Source organism: Maniola hyperantus, chromosome 14 (genome assembly GCF_902806685.2).
Source record: "Maniola hyperantus chromosome 14, iAphHyp1.2, whole genome shotgun sequence".
Classification (NCBI taxonomy): domain Eukaryota; kingdom Metazoa; phylum Arthropoda; class Insecta; order Lepidoptera; family Nymphalidae; genus Maniola; species Maniola hyperantus.
The window spans coordinates 1,685,482-1,701,638 of record NC_048549.1 but is presented as its reverse complement, the minus strand read 5'-3'; the positions used below and the strand labels follow the sequence as shown (position 1 = coordinate 1,701,638).

General features: G+C 40.4%; 3 protein-coding genes across 3 annotated transcripts; 2 read left to right on the top strand and 1 right to left on the bottom strand.

The window, feature by feature from the left end:
* The first annotated feature begins 333 nt into the window (after positions 1-333).
* On the top strand, positions 334-5,587 carry LOC117988390 (protein lifeguard 1-like). The gene is made up of 6 exons (XM_034975522.2): positions 334-426; positions 1,162-1,254; positions 1,575-1,681; positions 2,818-2,977; positions 4,455-4,584; positions 5,241-5,587. Exons 1-6 carry the CDS (start codon positions 418-420, stop codon positions 5,465-5,467), a joined length of 726 nt encoding a protein of 241 aa, XP_034831413.1. The 5' UTR covers positions 334-417; the 3' UTR covers positions 5,468-5,587.
* A 2,609-nt stretch (positions 5,588-8,196) lies between these two features.
* Positions 8,197-12,734, bottom strand: LOC117988373 (phosphotriesterase-related protein). Its single transcript, XM_034975504.2, has 6 exons — positions 12,371-12,734; positions 11,730-11,981; positions 10,951-11,208; positions 10,433-10,597; positions 8,890-9,107; positions 8,197-8,467 (listed from the first exon to the last, which is right to left on the bottom strand). Exons 1-6 carry the CDS (start codon positions 12,393-12,395, stop codon positions 8,330-8,332), a joined length of 1,056 nt encoding a protein of 351 aa, XP_034831395.1. The 5' UTR covers positions 12,396-12,734; the 3' UTR covers positions 8,197-8,329.
* Positions 12,735-12,861: 127 nt separating this feature from the next.
* Positions 12,862-16,130, top strand: LOC117988366 (dynein axonemal assembly factor 4-like). Its single transcript, XM_034975498.2, has 5 exons — positions 12,862-12,877; positions 13,372-13,383; positions 13,466-14,671; positions 15,092-15,291; positions 15,803-16,130. Exons 3-5 carry the CDS (start codon positions 13,690-13,692, stop codon positions 16,034-16,036), a joined length of 1,416 nt encoding a protein of 471 aa, XP_034831389.1. The 5' UTR covers positions 12,862-12,877; positions 13,372-13,383; positions 13,466-13,689; the 3' UTR covers positions 16,037-16,130.
* The last annotated feature ends 27 nt before the right edge of the window (positions 16,131-16,157 follow it).

Genomic DNA, 16,157 nt, shown 5'->3' with positions numbered 1-16,157 from the left:
TATGACATTTATATTTTTTATATCCGTATTTTCACGAATTCGGATTGGTTAAGTGCGTATACGGTGGTTCGCCGTGCATACATTATGAGACATTGAGAAGTCTCGCCGTATTTGCTTTATGTGCCGACGGTCATGTCACGATTTTAGTCCTTAATTAATCATAAACCGTACTTTTGACACATAGAGCAAATTTAAAAAAATACAAAAAAATATGGCGAGTACTTTCTCAAAATGTATGCATTATACAACGATTGAGACGATTGCGATGCGCCAATCACAAGTTTCGTAATATCTGCCCTATCCTATAGGTGTCAGGTGTGTTAACTGTTATCATTATCAATGTACTGTTCTACATAGTTTTATCAGTGTATATCTCAAATCAGTGAGTGTGCTGTGCGATAAACGAACGTATACACGATGGCACAGGTAAGTCGTATATTTTATTATTTTCAGTAAAATAAGCTGCCCATATATTACATATCACCTTTCATCATTGCGTGCCTATTGAATGCAACATCTCGAAGCTTCCCGAACGCTGCCCAGCCGGCTGCCGGGCAAAGGAGATGTCTTAGATTAATCTCTACATACATGGTATAAAATAAAGTCGCTTCCCGCTGTCAGTATGTATGTATGTATGAACGCGTAGATCTTTTAAACTACGCAACGGATTTTAATGCGGTTTTCACCAATAGATAGAGTGATTCAAGAGGAAGGTTTATAGCTATAGTTTAATTCTCAAAAAATTAGAGATCCCTAGAGAGATTGAAATAATGTGAATTAGGGCGGAAAAAAATCCGTTTTCCGTAAAAAAGTTTCCGAGGCAATGACACCACATTAGTATCTACATTGCACCCATGCGAAGCCGGGGCGGGTCGCTAGTTTAGAATAATTCATCTGAGCGAAATGTCTTGTCGTCCAAAATTCCTCGGTGTTTGAAGACCAAAGTATTAGAACAGGGCGTGTTGCCAGTGGATTTGAAACATGGTCGCAAGCTATGGACCTCGTAAAGCTCAGAGTAACTTCTCTACCAAATTTCATCGAAATCGGTTTACGGGTGGGCCTTTAAAAATCCCATGGGAACTTTTTTATTTTCTTGGAAAAAGTAGCTATAGTTGCTAAAACTGATGAACTTTTATCTAAAATACCGTTTTACTTTTTTAGCAAACGTACTATGGGCCTGGCAATTTCGGCGAAGATCAAGTGGAAGCCTTCGATTTCACCGAGCAAAGTATAAGGAGGGGCTTTATTAGAAAGGTAAGAGGCACAACAATTTCTATAACTAGTCGTAACTAACTCTTATGGGCAGATAACACCTACCGAGTAGGTACAGTGGCGAATCACGTGTCCTCGGCCGAGTACTCAGTTGGTATAAACACTTTAACGAGTGCAATTTCGCCGCAATTTCTCAGCCACAGCACTGTCTCGGCCGAGTGACATTTTACTGTCTCGCTTCACTACTCGGTAGGTATTAACTGCCCATTACATATGATTCGATTGAGCTTAACTCCCTTAACTTAAATAATTATGTGATGTGTGCAGTACCTACCTACTAATGTAAATGATAATGTTTGCAGGTATATGCGATCTTGATGTGCCAGCTGCTCATCACGATGGGCTTCATATCGCTATTCCTCTTCCACGACCCAACGCAAAAGTTCGTGAGACAAAACCCCTATCTCCTGTAAGTTAAAACTCACTACCACTTTTGTCCTATCCATACTAATATTATAAATGCGAAAGTGTGTCTGTCTGTCTGTTTATCAGTCTGCTAGCCTTTCACGGCCCATCTGTACAACCGATTTTGATGAAATTTTGTACAGAGTTAGCTTACATCCCGGGGAAGGACATTGGCTTCTTTTTATCCCGGAAAATTAAAGAGTTCCCGCGGGATTTTCAAAAAACCTAAATCCACGCGGATGAAGTCGCGGGCATCATCTAGTTTATCTATAAAGTATAAGTAATTGTGGCTGATTCTGTTGCACACAAACTCTAAACTGTCTAATAAATTCACAGATCTAAATCTTGCGTTATCCTTTTCAGTAGGAATCATTACGGCGATTACGCACTACACTTCCGTCATCAGAGTTCTATCCATCATCCGTGAGAATGCCAGCTATTATCTACGACATAATGTCATAACTCCTGCATACAAAACAACAAGGAACGTATTTTCACGGACTCGGATCGGATGAGGGCTTGAACCGTCGGCCTTTCGATTTTCAGTCCACTCCTTCACCCGTTGAGCTATTGAGGCTCACCCTTAGACCTGTCGTTTTAGTTTAGTTTAGAGATTGTGTAACTGAACTAATCGGCTTAAAGCACACCACGCGGACTCGGATTCGCGGTTCGAAAGTTCGGATTGACAGGCTTCATACACTTTTGAGAACTCTCAAGCATGCTTCCTCATGTCAAACCAAGAAATATTTTAAACTAGCTGATTCCCGCGACTTCGTCCGCGTGGGATTAGGTTTTTAAAAGCCTGTGGGAACTCTTTGATTTTCCGGGATAAAAAGTAGCCTATGTCACTCTCCAGGTCTTTATCTATACCCATGCAAAAAATCACGTCAATACGTTGCACCGTTGCGACGTGATTAAAGGACAAACCGACAAACCAATAAACCAACAAACAAACACACTTTCGCATTTATAATAAGGGTACCTACTGATACTTAAAGCCATAAATAAGCTCACAAGTTAAAAATGCTAGATCAAACTCTAGAACGCCCGAATAGAAAGCTAAAGTCTTAACCACTGCGATATCTAACACCGCTTTATTCGCATGACTGTATAATTTACGTGATTTTTGACTGTTTCCAGTTGGATAGCGCTGGTCGTTCTGATCGTATGCCTCATTTCTATGGCGTGCTGTACGGAACTGCGCCGCACTGCGCCCATGAATTTCATCTTCCTCACCCTCTTCACCCTGGCGCAAAGCTTCCTGCTTGGCGTCGTGACAAGCGCTTTTGAAGTTAAAGAGGTAGGTCCAATACCTACCTATTTACTGATAGGTAGGTGGGATAAGTTCTGGCAATTTGGCCTGAATTTTCAACTTAAATTAATATATTATTATAACGTTTTGATTCATAGAAATGGGGACTGATTAAACAAGATACGAACAGCTGTTATTTATAATTAATATAACACCAAATACCTTAAGTATTACTGGATGAGTCATTCTGATCAAAATTGTATTCTGTGAAGCCATCAAAGATAGATAGATAGATAGAAAACTTTATTGTACATAAAACAAGAAAAAACACAATGAGACAAAAGAAAAATCGTCGATACGGCAAAGTCTTAAGATGAAAGTCTTCAATGAGTATGTCCTACTTGTAATGACGTAGGGCGGAAACGTCGAAACATCATATAAACGTATATCTAAAATCTTCGTAAATTCTACAGTGTCATGATGAGACCAAATGATCTACTACAATAGTTAATTTTACTGTGTAAGTTAATTTATTTGTAAAAAGAAAAATTTTTTTATATCTAAATTAAAAGTGAAAAATATATAAATACTAAAAAAAAATATAAAGTAGGTAATCTATCGGTATATTTCATCAGAATTGAGGAGATCCGTAGGAGAACTAGAGTAACCGACATAGCTCAACGGGTTGCGAAGCTGAAGTGGCAATGGGCAGGGCACATAGTTCGTAAAACCGATAGACATTGGGGTCCCAAGGTGCTGGAATGGCGACCTCGCACCGGAAGACGCAGTATTGAAAGACCCCCACTAGGTGGACGGATGACATCAGACGAGTCGCAGGGAGCCGCTGGATTCGGGCGGCGCAAGACCGTGGCGTGTGGAAGTCCCTACAAGAGACCTATGTCCAACCGTGGACGTCTATCGGTTGATGATGATATTTCTCTATTTATGTTTCCTCCTAAGTCCTAACCTTATGGAGTTTAATAAATCACTCAGATATACAACCTGTGTTATACCTATCAATATTACTTTCATATTTTATCCTGATAACACTCGTTATCACAGAGCTGGTAACCAAATGAGTAACTTGATTGCTTTACTTATCAGGCTAGAATAACGGTTTCGTCATGGGTGTATTGATTTTATCAAGGATGCTCCTCCTCATTATTCAACTAAAAACCGGCCAAGTGCGAGCCAGACTCGCTCACTGAGGGTTCCGTACTTGTGGTTACATCACAAGAAAAAAATGAAAATGTGTTCATGAACAATATTGCTATTATCGACTTTCAAAGTATGTAAGATTGCTATATCGAGTAGGGTATCATATGAAAGGGTTTTACTTGCACATTCTAAAACAGATTTTTATTTATTTTTAGGCATTTTTGATTTATCGTGCAAAATGTCGAAAAAATACGACTGTAGTACGGAACCCTCGTTGCGCGAGTCTGGCTCGCACTTAGCCGTTTTTTTTTTAATCTGACTTGCTAGAGTCTGTTTAACGATCGCTGAGAGTGATTCTCCTTTGCAGGTGATGATGGCAGTAGGTATAACGGCAGCGGTGTGCCTGGGGCTGACGCTGTTCGCCTTCCAGACCAAGTGGGACTTCACCATGATGGGCGGCGCGCTCGTCGCTGCTTCTGTCGTCCTGCTGGTCTTTGGTAAGCATCTAATTGATCGGTTGAAAACTTTTTTGACGACCTCCCTGGTGCAGTATTTAGCGCTGTGGTTAGTGTTGCCAGGCGTCCGGATAAAGCCGGACACAGTCAGGCTTTTTGGTTGCATGTACGGCCAAATTAGACGGTGTCCGGCCTGTCCGGCTTTTTAAAATTGACCATTTTTTACATTTTGCAATAATAATAGTAGGTGTGAAGAATGATGATTATTTAAATAGGACTGGTTCATTCATTAGGTTTGTTTAATTTTGTTTAATTCAAATAAGTGATTATTAAAAAAAGATTGGTTCATTTATATATTTTATAGTTCTTTTATTAGAATTTGAGGAGATTTTAAGGTAAAAATTATAGAAGAAATCACTATTTCTATGTTGAAAATAGGTATGTAAAAATATTTTTCGTTTACGCATTGTGACGTCATTATTCGTTGCCGTACAGCGTAACGTTAATAATGAATTCTAGCCCCATAAACTACCACTAAGACAATCATTTTATGACTACAGTCCACGACTCTATTGCCACAAGATGCAGCCAAGTCTTTAAATTAAAAATGCCTCTAAAAAGTATCTAAGCATCTAAATTCTGCCAGCTTGTTAGACTATTTTAAATTAGTTCTACAATTTGATTTTATTTATTCCTAGGTATCCTAGCGTTAATAATAAAAAACAACATTCTGACGTTGGTGTACGCGGCCGCGGGCGCTTTCATCTTCTCGCTGTACCTGGTGTACGACACTCAGCTGATGATGGGCGGCAAGCACAAGTACAGCATCTCCCCCGAGGAGTACATCTTCGCTGCTCTCAACTTGTACCTGGACATTGTCAACATTTTCTTGTTCATTTTGACTATTATTGGCGCAACGAAATGAGACTCAAGACTTCCCTTAAGTCCTGTTTTTCTTTCAAACATCAAGTATTTTCGTGGTACACAATTAAAGCACAGAGTAAGGAGGAGTAATCAGTACCCTTATTATAAATGCAAAAGTGTGTTTGTTTGTTGTTTTAATGGTTTGTTGGTTTGTCCTTCAATCATGTCGCAACCGTGCAACAGATTGACGTGATTTTTTGCATGAGTATAGATAAAGACCAGGAGAGTGACATAGGCTACTTTTTATCCTGGAAAATCAAAGAGTTCCCACGGGATTTTTAAAAACCTAATTCCACGCGGACGAAGTCGCGGGCATCAGCTAGTATCACATACAGTACGCGACAAAAAATAATGTACATCAGCCTTTAGAATGACATTTCGGCTTTGTAGAGCGTTGCCTCTGTCATACCTATGAGACATTTTGTCGGTCTCGACGACAGAGACAGTGCTCTACAAAACCTCTTTCTAAAGGTCGATGTAATTTTCTGCCGCGTGCTATACAGAGGTTTGACGAAGCCTAGACAGAGCAATCATGCGATGAGTGCGGGACGAAGGAGCGACCCAAACTGGTCTTTGTAGTTAGGGGCCCTATGTTTGAAATGACGAAATGACGACCGACATGTCGTCGTGGTCGGCATTTACGACGAGATCAAAGGCTCGGACTACTGTGTTTCTCTTTATACTGTGGTCAAGGTTCGCTGTGGCTGTGAGGCATGTACACAAGTTTTAGCCAGGGTAGGCATTGAGTAGGCACCTATTTACTATATACAGGTCATAATGAAAAACCGGCCAAGTGCGAGTCAGGCTCGCGCAACGAGGGTTCCGTACTACAGTCGTATTTTTTCGACATTTTGCAGTATAACTCAAAATCTATGATGCATAAAAATAAATAAAAATCTGTTTTAGAATGCACAGGTGAAGCCCTTTCATATTATAGCCCGATTGATATAGTTATCTTGCTTCGAAAATTGAAAATACAAATTATTAGTTTATGACCACAAATTAATTTTTTTTGTGTGATGTAACCACAAATTCACGGTTTTCAGATTTTTCCCCTAATGCCAGCTATAATACCCACCTACCTGCCAAATTTCATGATTCTAGGTCAACGGGAAGTACCCTGTAGGTTTCTTGAGTGACTTGACAGACAGACGGACAGACAGACAGCAAAGTGATCCTATAAGGGTTCCTTTTTTCCTTTTGAGGTACGGAACCCTAAAAATACGCTTTGAGCTATTTTAACTAGGGTAAGCAGTACTTGTATGCCTCTAGCTCTACTAGCGACCGTTTTGCTGGAGCAAAATGTCTGTCAAACCTTCGTCGCTTACCAAAAGCTCCATAATCCACAGTCTTTTCTTATGTTCCCGAAAAGGAATCTCTATGATACCTACTGAAAAGTTTCATTAAAATCAGTTCGGCAAAACACAGAGTAGGTAGATATCCTAAATATAGTTAACATGATGTAAATAAGTACTAGTAAATAGTGTATTTATAATATTACCGACTTAAATTAGTTTTAAAATGTAATAAAAATAAATTATTATTTTAGTAGGTACCTACTTGCTAATTTTATTGTTGATATACACCTTTATAATATACCTAATTAGTAATACAATGGGGCTAATTCTGAGCACAACCTAATTTTAGAGTATTCGCATGCTCTTTTTACTAATGTAATATGAAAAGGACAGACACAGTTTGACAGTTTTAAATTAAATTTTTAGAAGGTAAAACCCGTGATTTTAGCGCGCACTCGCGAACCTACTGTTTAAAGTATTGTGCACTAAAATTTAGAGTCTTTAAATGTGAAAGTCATGTTCCGTTTCTTTTTTTAGCATTAGTAAAAAAAAAAGGATGCAGATACTCTAAATTTAGTTTAGAGAGAGACAAGAGAATCGGGGCCAATATACTACTCATAATAAACTATGGTGGGTCAGATATCTGACCGGTAATATCCTGCCAGTTCCCCAATTTTTGATATGACGTATTTATAAATCCATACTAATATTATAAATGCGAAAGTGTGTCTGTCTGTCTGTCTGTCTGCTAGCTTTTCACGGCCCAACCGTTCAACCGATTTTGATGAAATTTGGTACAGAGTTAGCTTATATCCCGGGGAAGGACATAGGTTTTTATCCTACTTTTTATCCCAGAAAATTAAAGAGTTCCTACGGGATTTCAAAAAACCTAAATCCACGCGTACGAAGTCGCGGGCATCAGCTAGTTATTCATATATCCGGCATTTTCAGTTTGACTCTGTTGGTCATACTTAAGATCTCGGCTTGCTAGACGAGGCATTCAGTTGCCATTGTTACTAACCCCTTTACTCGACCTAAATGTAGACTAAAATGTTCATAGCTATATAAACTTTGGCCATACCTTGGGAGTTGGGTATCAAAAGGTCACACAAGTCACAACCGCAGGCTCGATTGCGGTCACAGAATTCAACTTGGTGGTGGTCTGCGATTGCGGTAGAATGACAGCTACAACGTCACGATCGCAATCACCTCCGATTGGTTGACGGTTGCTCACTATTGGCTACAAATTTCAATGCAATGTTCTAACAAGGATACCATAAATTCGGCCAATCGCAATAATTTTATTGATGCAGGTTTCCCGAAATCTACAAGCCTAGCATAGTTCAATCTTCTCTATATTATATAAAAATGAATTGCTGAATGTGTTGCTGATCGCAAATCTCGAGAACAGCTGAACCGATTTCGCTAATTCTTTATTCATAATATTCCTTGAAGTACCTACGAGGATGGTTCTTACGGAGAGAAAAATTTAAAAAAATTGCCTAAAAAATAATCGACTGTTAGGCGGTAGGTACGAAGTTCGCCGGGGCAGCTAGTACTCAATATTAATGGTCGATAGTAAGCCACGTTGCTGGATTATGAATGGTAATTTTGTCGATCACGTCCTGCGAGAAGCGTTTGTGCTTCATTCTTGGAAGAACGTTCGTGTTTATGTGGCTGTAGCCGTGCCCTCCGAATTTTGTCTGCAATCCAACGTAAAAAGATACATTTATAGTATGCGACAGATCGAGATGATAATCGGGGTATGAGGCGGGGGGACGCCCCGCACACTCGCGCTATTCCGCACCGGGTTAGCGTGGAGGCTATGCGGAGCGTACCCACCCCGATTTCCATCTCGAGAATCTGTCCTGATACTTATAGATGGGCATATCGATGTATAGATGGGTGACACAGGAATAAGTTATATTTAAAGTTGACTATTTCGTTTCATTATTATTCTACTGTAATTTTATAACAATACTATGTTGATCTATGAATTGTACCTAATGTAATAAGTATTTTAAAATCAATCAAGAAAAAATTAAAAATGTCTGAAAATGATGGGTGATCTTGAAAATAAGATGGCTGCTGTTGAAATTGTATGCTTACTAGTTAAGTTACTTACCAATCTATGTTTGGTGTGTATATCGTGAGACATCAGTATCCTGTCCTCCTTGCCTTCTTTAACTAACTGACTGACCATGCCGATCCTCTGAGCATCTGATGGCATATCTGTGTCTTCATTCAGCTGGTAGTAAGATACTTCTATGCCGAACAGGTCGAACTGGCAATAGGTGCCCAGTTCGGAAAATTCTAGCAGTTTCGCTGGGTCCAATAATGTTCCTGGAAAATATTAATAACCACATTTTACGTCAAGAGCATTTTTCCTAAGATATGCCGAGGTATTCAGAATAATTTCTGTAGGGGACTGCTGACGCTAGCATTCGCCACATGGGCTTATTTGTGGAACTAGCGTGAGCAGGCAGTCGCTTCCCTACCGCCGCAGATACGGGACCTATCTATCTTGTTCATAGTATTTATCTAATTTGTGGTGTAACCTTTTAACTAAAGAATTTAATAAATCTGTAACTTAATGGTGAACTTTTGTGTCATTAAACCCGACAGACTGATCAAAACACGGCGCTATTTATTGGTAAGATACTTTCCTATAGATCCCCTATAAACAGGTGACGAAATACAGGTAAACTGGTGACCCCGACGAAATTTGCTTTACAGAAGAGGGTCATACGTTGTTATTGCTTAGAAGACCACGGTTTCGAATCCGTCTACTGACTGTGACACACACAGTCGTACAACGGAGTCGTCTAGACCGGGAACTCCCGTGGCGTCTCAGGGACGAAACGTAGGAGGGATTATATCTACCGTCTACCCGGCACACTTACTTTGCTTAGTAGTTGATCGGGTATGTATAGAACGCGACTATCTAGATTCTAGGTGCTGGGTGTAAAGCAGACTGGTCCACAAACATCAAGGCGTTATCTCACTATAATATGTATTTACGTGCTGACTTTAGGAATTATTAGGATTTGAGCTAGACTAGGCAAGAAAGCATGGAACTATCCATGGCTGCGGATCCTATATATCTTAATACAGAGTCACCCAGCTCGATGGAGAGAGCTAAGCTTGGAGGCCATCTACGTAATCATATCAGAAAACGCGGTACAGTTCAACGGATTGCGAAGCTGAAAATGCAATGGGCAGGGCACATAGTTCGAAAAACCGATAGACGTCCCACGATGCTAAATTTACGGCCTCACACTGGAAAGCGTTGGAAACCCCCTGGTGGCGCCAAGTGCCCTGGGATGTCTAGGCGTCCAATGATGACTAGTGAACTGTATATACAAATTATTTTATTAGGTACGAGAACAATTAATTTTAACACAGCTAACAATAAGAATGCGCGGTCCCGCTATCCGTATGCGAGCCATCGGCACCGCGCGACCTTCTCAACACGGCCGTATAATATTGAGGCGGCTGCGGCTATCCTGAACACCCCCATTAGGTGGACGGACGATCTTCAGCGAGTATAGGTAGCTGGATACAAGCGGCACAAGACTGTAATGTGGAGATCCTTGCAGGAGGTCTTCATCCAGCTATGGACGGCTATCGGTTGAGTCAACGACGACGATGACAAAAGTTTTACTCACGGTCTAAATGTGACATGACAGCTTTGTTGACCTTCCCACCAGCCTCCGCGTAGACACGTATTATCTCGAAGGGCGCTTCGGGCTCTCGATGCGGGTGGAAGCTCACTCCGCAGCCAATCTGCGCTTGAAGTTCTCCTGCTGCCGATATTGCTTTGCGCTCGAAATCTGGAAGAAAGTATTTTTACCAGCACTTTTATGCAGGGTTTTGTGTAGATAATTTTGTGCATAGTGCTTATAATATTATCAGATCTCAAATCAATTGAAACGTCATCGGTAGCATCACAGAAAAGCTGAATCAATCATCGCGACAATCGCCATTGTTGTGATTATGGAGTTTTTGTTGCAACAACGCATTTTAGCCAATAGCGAGAGGGTGTCGGCCAATCAGAGCTAATTGCGATCGTCACATTGCACTGTAGCTATCATTTTACCGTAATCGAGTTTCTGAGCTCTTTCTACCTGGCGTCAACTGTAGTGAAGAAGAAAGAAAGAAAACAGGTAGGTATTTAAATACTAACCTCTCAAAGGCCATACACTAGCAATCTCCCCCATAAAGCCCGCTCTAACAGTCGGATAGTCCACACATCCCACAGTCAGCTCTTCCAGCATGTGGTTGTACAGATCTTCCTTACTGCTCTTCAGGGTGTCTTCAGCTTGCACGTCAGCGATGTAGTGTCCCGTACCAGCGATTACATGCACGTCTGTCGATTCTGAGACGTGCTTGTAAAACCCAATGTCTCTCTCAAGACCTAACGTCGAGTTTTCCACTATGGTACCTGGAAAACGAAAGTAGATAAGTATTGTGAACAAATAAATAATTTTCATAATCATCTCAACCAAGAGAAAGGGGAATATTAGCCATAATTAACAAGGCTAATATTTCAATAACAATAACAAAGGCTAAGGTGTCGGGGCGAAACGTGCGTCCAGTGCGTTTGGGATTTGTGTGGTGCTGCGTGGTTGTGGTGCGTATTGCTTGCCTGGTGGCTGCTTCTTCCTGCATGTTTAGCAGTGGGAGGGCGGGCGGTGCATTTCGCATGTTGCATGTTGCACCATGCAGATTCGACCTGTTTCAGCGGATTTTAGCAAATTAAGCTTTTGGTTCATTGTAAGGCTAATATTCATTTTAAAAAACGCTGGCTAACAACAGAGCATGGGTCTTCTCTCAGAATGAGAAGGGTTAAGGCCATAGTTATGATGTACCGCCTAAGCGATCGGGGGTATCCGGCTATTAGGCGTCTATAGGTGGTAGTCTGTGGAGCTCGAGTTCTAGGTTGACGCAGAAATTCTTCCTTACCGCCTCCTAGTGATTTATAAAGTTGGACATCACTCAAAACAGCATTCCTCGCATCCAAATCATTGAACAGCAAATTGTATTGCGAACTGTATGGATACTGCCTGATGCATCCGATCTTTTCACATGTAAAACCTTCTTTAAAATTGCTCTCTATCTCTTTGGGAGGTTGCCGGTAAAAGTGGGTGAACTTCATACACAAGTGCTCATGTGTTAGCGTCCTTCCTAAGATATTTGGTGAGACGTTGCCTCTAACTGAAAAATAATAAAATTATTTTGAGCTATTTTGAAAATTATTTTAAAAGGAAGAGGAACTCAAAGTACATTAAATTTATTTAAGTTGCTATTAGGTAGGTATCAAGTACTAACTACTCTCTTTTAAGAGGTCCGTATAAGTCCCGCAAATTGCTAATATGCGTGGCAGCCATTGTAGTGACGTCAGCACTATCTACTGAAGTTTCGAGCTGATGGTAGGTAGGTACCTACCTATATTGTTACTTAAATATATGTACCTACGTCACAAGACGTCATTTCGATGTTAAAGAGACATGGTTCCAGCGCAATAGCAATTTGCGGGACTTACACCAAAATGATAAAACAAGAACCGTACCTATCTCAATTAATTAAAAAAAACTGAAACTCACCAGTCTGAACTTTGCCTGTACTCATTGTAGTATCACTTAGTAGGATAGGTAGGTTTTAATGCACAGTAAATAATGTAGATTGTAGGCTAAAAATTAAAGGCTAGAGTGTTCTATCTACTCTCACCGATATCGACTCTAATTTGTTTACCACACAAGTTAGTAAACATAGATAGACATAATATGCTCGCTTGATCTCTTCACTTCCTATAAAACTATTTATATTATCAGGCAGCGACATAAATTACATAGTATTTATTGTAATAAAGCATAGACATTTTATCACTAACACACACTGAGTTAAAACAAACAAGACAAACTCAATAAACTTGGAACGCAAAATTAGCTCTTTCACGACGAACACGTCATATTCATGGACTGGATAGGTACGTACCTACTAACAGCAAAAATACGCATTTGATTTGAGTCTACACTCTACAGAGATAATTTACTAACAACTGGAAGGCGCGACGCGACGACGCGAGTGATAATATTTTAGCCATGAACTAGGTACCTACATTCGATGTCGATGCCCGATGACCTCTATAGAGCAACGGCGCGAATTCTCGTCCACGTTCGAAGTTTGAGGTTCGATTCCCGGTTGATGGTTTGTATCATCATCATGATCAACGCATCACCAGCCCACTGCTGAGCACGGGTCTCCTCTTAAAATGAGCACGAGTTAGGCCATGGTCGGCCACGCTCTGACCCAGTGCGGATTGGCAGACAACCAACAGCTTACCTTCCATTAACTATCAGATAAAATATTGTAGTCGACCTCTAACGGCGATTACGCACTGCACTTTCGTCATCCGTGAGAATACCAGTGATTATCTATGACATATTATGTCATAAGCTCCCATACAAAACAAAAAGGAAGGTATTTTCACGGAACTGCGGAGTGCGTAACCGCCGTAAGTATTGGTGTAAGTATCATTAAAATCGGTCCACACGTTTAGTGCCAGAAAGGAAACACATATTATACTAATGACCATAAATTATAGCTACCCCTTTGCGTTGTGCTCTCAGTAAAACCGTAGTGGTTACATACTCTTTGAGTAAAACCATAGTCATAGTCAATCTATGCCATCGACATAGGAATAGGTACATCTACGTAGTAGCACTTGCAAATTCTTTGATCAATGCAAAGCACGCAAAGTTCCTCAAAAACACAGCAAAGTTCGAAATAGTTGTCATAGAAACGAATAAATAAGGACTATTGATTATTGTCATAGTGATAGAATCAATCCAAAATAAATGGTAGGCTCAGATGGTAGGTATCGAATATTTTACTTGAATTTTTCTCTCTTCTAATAACAAAGATGTCGATCTTAGTGAAAGACTATTCGTGGATACAGAGTTCCACCAACATCCACATAAGAGTACCCCTAGATCCAGTCTATAAGGAAAAGGTCGATCTTTTTACAACAGACAGGTATATCAAAGCAAATTTTAGCCCATTTCTCTTTGAAATTTTTCTTTTGCACGACGTAGACATAAAAAGAAGCAAATGTATCGTAAAGGATGATGTGATTCTACTAGATTTAATTAAAAAAGACGACGCTGAATGGGAGTCTTTAGAAAAACCCTTAACAAAAGAAGAGAAGAAGACAATTAGGCAAGAAGTACTTGAAGAATGCCAACAAAAGGCCAAGCAAGATGCAGAAGATAAAGCTATTAAGAAAAGTAACTTAGATAGATTCACTGTACAACGCGCAATGGATATAGATAATAAACAACATGATTTAATGGATTCGAGAAGAAACGAACAACGTAAGAAAGCTATGGATGATTTAGAAAAATGGAGAGCATCGACTGTTAAAAATAATCAAAGTCTTAAGGCTACTAAAAACTCAAGTGTTAAAATAGTTGAATTGCCCTCGTCAGAGGATGAAGAAGTTGAGAAAAATGCAAGAGGAATAGGAGCTGAAAGTTTTATAGATAGTGAAAATTCTGGGGTTAAAATAGTGGAATTACTGTCATCAGAAGATGATGTTTCGAAGGATAGAAAAATAAATGAAAGTACAAAAAAGCTAGCTTCAGAAGCTATGGTGAAAAGCACTAAAATACAAGCTGAACTCAAAAAGCAAGTACTACGGCAACCAGAGAAGAAAGTAGTGAAATCGGAATATGTAGAGAAGAAAAAAGAAGAAACGGCTAAAAGAGTCTTGCCAAAATTAAGGCAAATGGCTGAATTACAGATAACTCATACCCCACGAACTTTTCCAACCCCTAGCAGGGAATCCACTGCTCAAGAAGAAGAAGCGTGGTTGAAAAACATTACAATGGCCAGAAGAGCTACTGGTAAGAAATAGTGGCGTTTTGCTATTGGGCGATCCAAATATTATAAAACAATTCTCTCCCATCCCCTCTCAAGTTAAAGCCAATCAATTAGCCTGTTTGCGTTCATTGGACATTCTCGAGAGTGCACCACAAGGTCCTCAACCTTCCTGCTATCTTCTTTAGGTCGTCCGTCCAGCGGGCTGGGGGTTGTCTCACAATTGCGCTGATACGCCGCGCCGTCTCCACTCCAGAACATGTCTGCCCCAGCAGCCATCAGTTCTGGCGGTTGACCTTGTTAACGGAGACCAAGCCAACAGAAATATGTATACCTAATTGAATTTCTTATTTCATATAGGCCAGTTTTTGGCGCTTAAACTACGTTTTGTTGAAAGCAGTAGGTAGTTGGAGAAATGAAATCGATTACTACTTAAAAATTTCTAGGTTTTGTATCCGAAGATTTGCGTCCGGAGGAGCAAGACCCTCAATGGTGCAAAGAGAAGGGCGACGAGTTCTTCCGGAGCGGCAATTTCCTCGGCGCCGTCAGTGCCTACACACACGGCATCACTTTGTCTGACAAACTGCCCACGCTTTATGCCAATAGAGCTGCCACTCACTTTGCCTTGGGGAATTTTAGTAAATGTGTAAGGTTTTAAAACAAATTAATTTTTATAAGGCTTTAGCTCGGTACGATCGTCGTAAATCTTCTTGGGTTCTTGCGAATCATGTGACAAACCTGCGTTGTACAGCACAGACCACCAAGGACTCCCAAAATTAAGCTAGCTACGTACCCCCTTACTGCGCAGATTTGGCACGTGAACCCAGAAGATTTGCAAGTTGCTGCATTATCATAATATTATTCTTTCAATTTTCAAACCATCTACTACTACCCTACCCTACCCTACTACTGACCACGGATCTCCTCGAGAAGAGAGGTAGTGTGGGTCCACCACACTGGCCAATTGCGGATTGGCAGACAACTTTGAGAATATTATAGAGAACTCTCATAAGATCAAAAAGAAGCTCCCATAATAAATCAAAAAGTCCATCTATCCAATTTTCAACTTAATTGGAACACAACATAGCAAGTACAACTCCCACAATACCAGTATAGGTTAACCTGGTTAATACATATTGACAACCACTTTCTTTTAGGCGACAGATTGTTCCACAGCCTTGGAACTGTTGAAGCCGCCGTGCGAAGGCAATCGCCGAAGTCGAGCAAAATGCATCGCTCGTAGAGGAGCAGCGCTTGCTCGGCTAGGGTATCTGAGCAAAGCCATCGACGAGATGAAGGCAGCTGCCAAGTTGGTACCTGATGATGAAACTATCAAGAAAGATATATTTGACATGGAAAGAGCTTGGGAACAGAATCCTGATTCAGATTAGGGCACTTGAATCTTCAAATTAAAGTTTGTTTGGAGCGTCAAACGGCAGCGTCAAGGCGTCACGTCACTTAATTTTTAAGTTGCCCCTAAATAAAAGTGTGTATAGCATTTCAGTAAATGTG

Excerpts from the sequence above, each read along its gene's own strand:
- LOC117988390 (XM_034975522.2), top strand. Across the intron at positions 2,978-4,454 it reads GCGCTTTTGAAGTTAAAGAG|GTGATGATGGCAGTAGGTAT; the intron begins GTAGGTCCAATA and ends TCTCCTTTGCAG. Across the intron at positions 4,585-5,240 it reads TGTCGTCCTGCTGGTCTTTG|GTATCCTAGCGTTAATAATA; the intron begins GTAAGCATCTAA and ends ATTTATTCCTAG.
- LOC117988373 (XM_034975504.2), bottom strand. The coding sequence starts at position 12,395 with ATGAGTACAGGCAAAGTTCAGACTG. Across the intron at positions 11,209-11,729 it reads TTATAAATCACTAGGAGGCG|GTACCATAGTGGAAAACTCG; the intron begins GTAAGGAAGAAT and ends TTCGTTTTCCAG. Across the intron at positions 8,468-8,889 it reads TACACACCAAACATAGATTG|ACAAAATTCGGAGGGCACGG; the intron begins GTAAGTAACTTA and ends GTTGGATTGCAG.
- LOC117988366 (XM_034975498.2), top strand. The coding sequence starts at position 13,690 with ATGTCGATCTTAGTGAAAGACTATTCGTGGATACAGAGTTCCACCAAC. Across the intron at positions 14,672-15,091 it reads AATGGCCAGAAGAGCTACTG|GTTTTGTATCCGAAGATTTG; the intron begins GTAAGAAATAGT and ends AAAAATTTCTAG. Across the intron at positions 15,292-15,802 it reads TGGGGAATTTTAGTAAATGT|GCGACAGATTGTTCCACAGC; the intron begins GTAAGGTTTTAA and ends ACTTTCTTTTAG.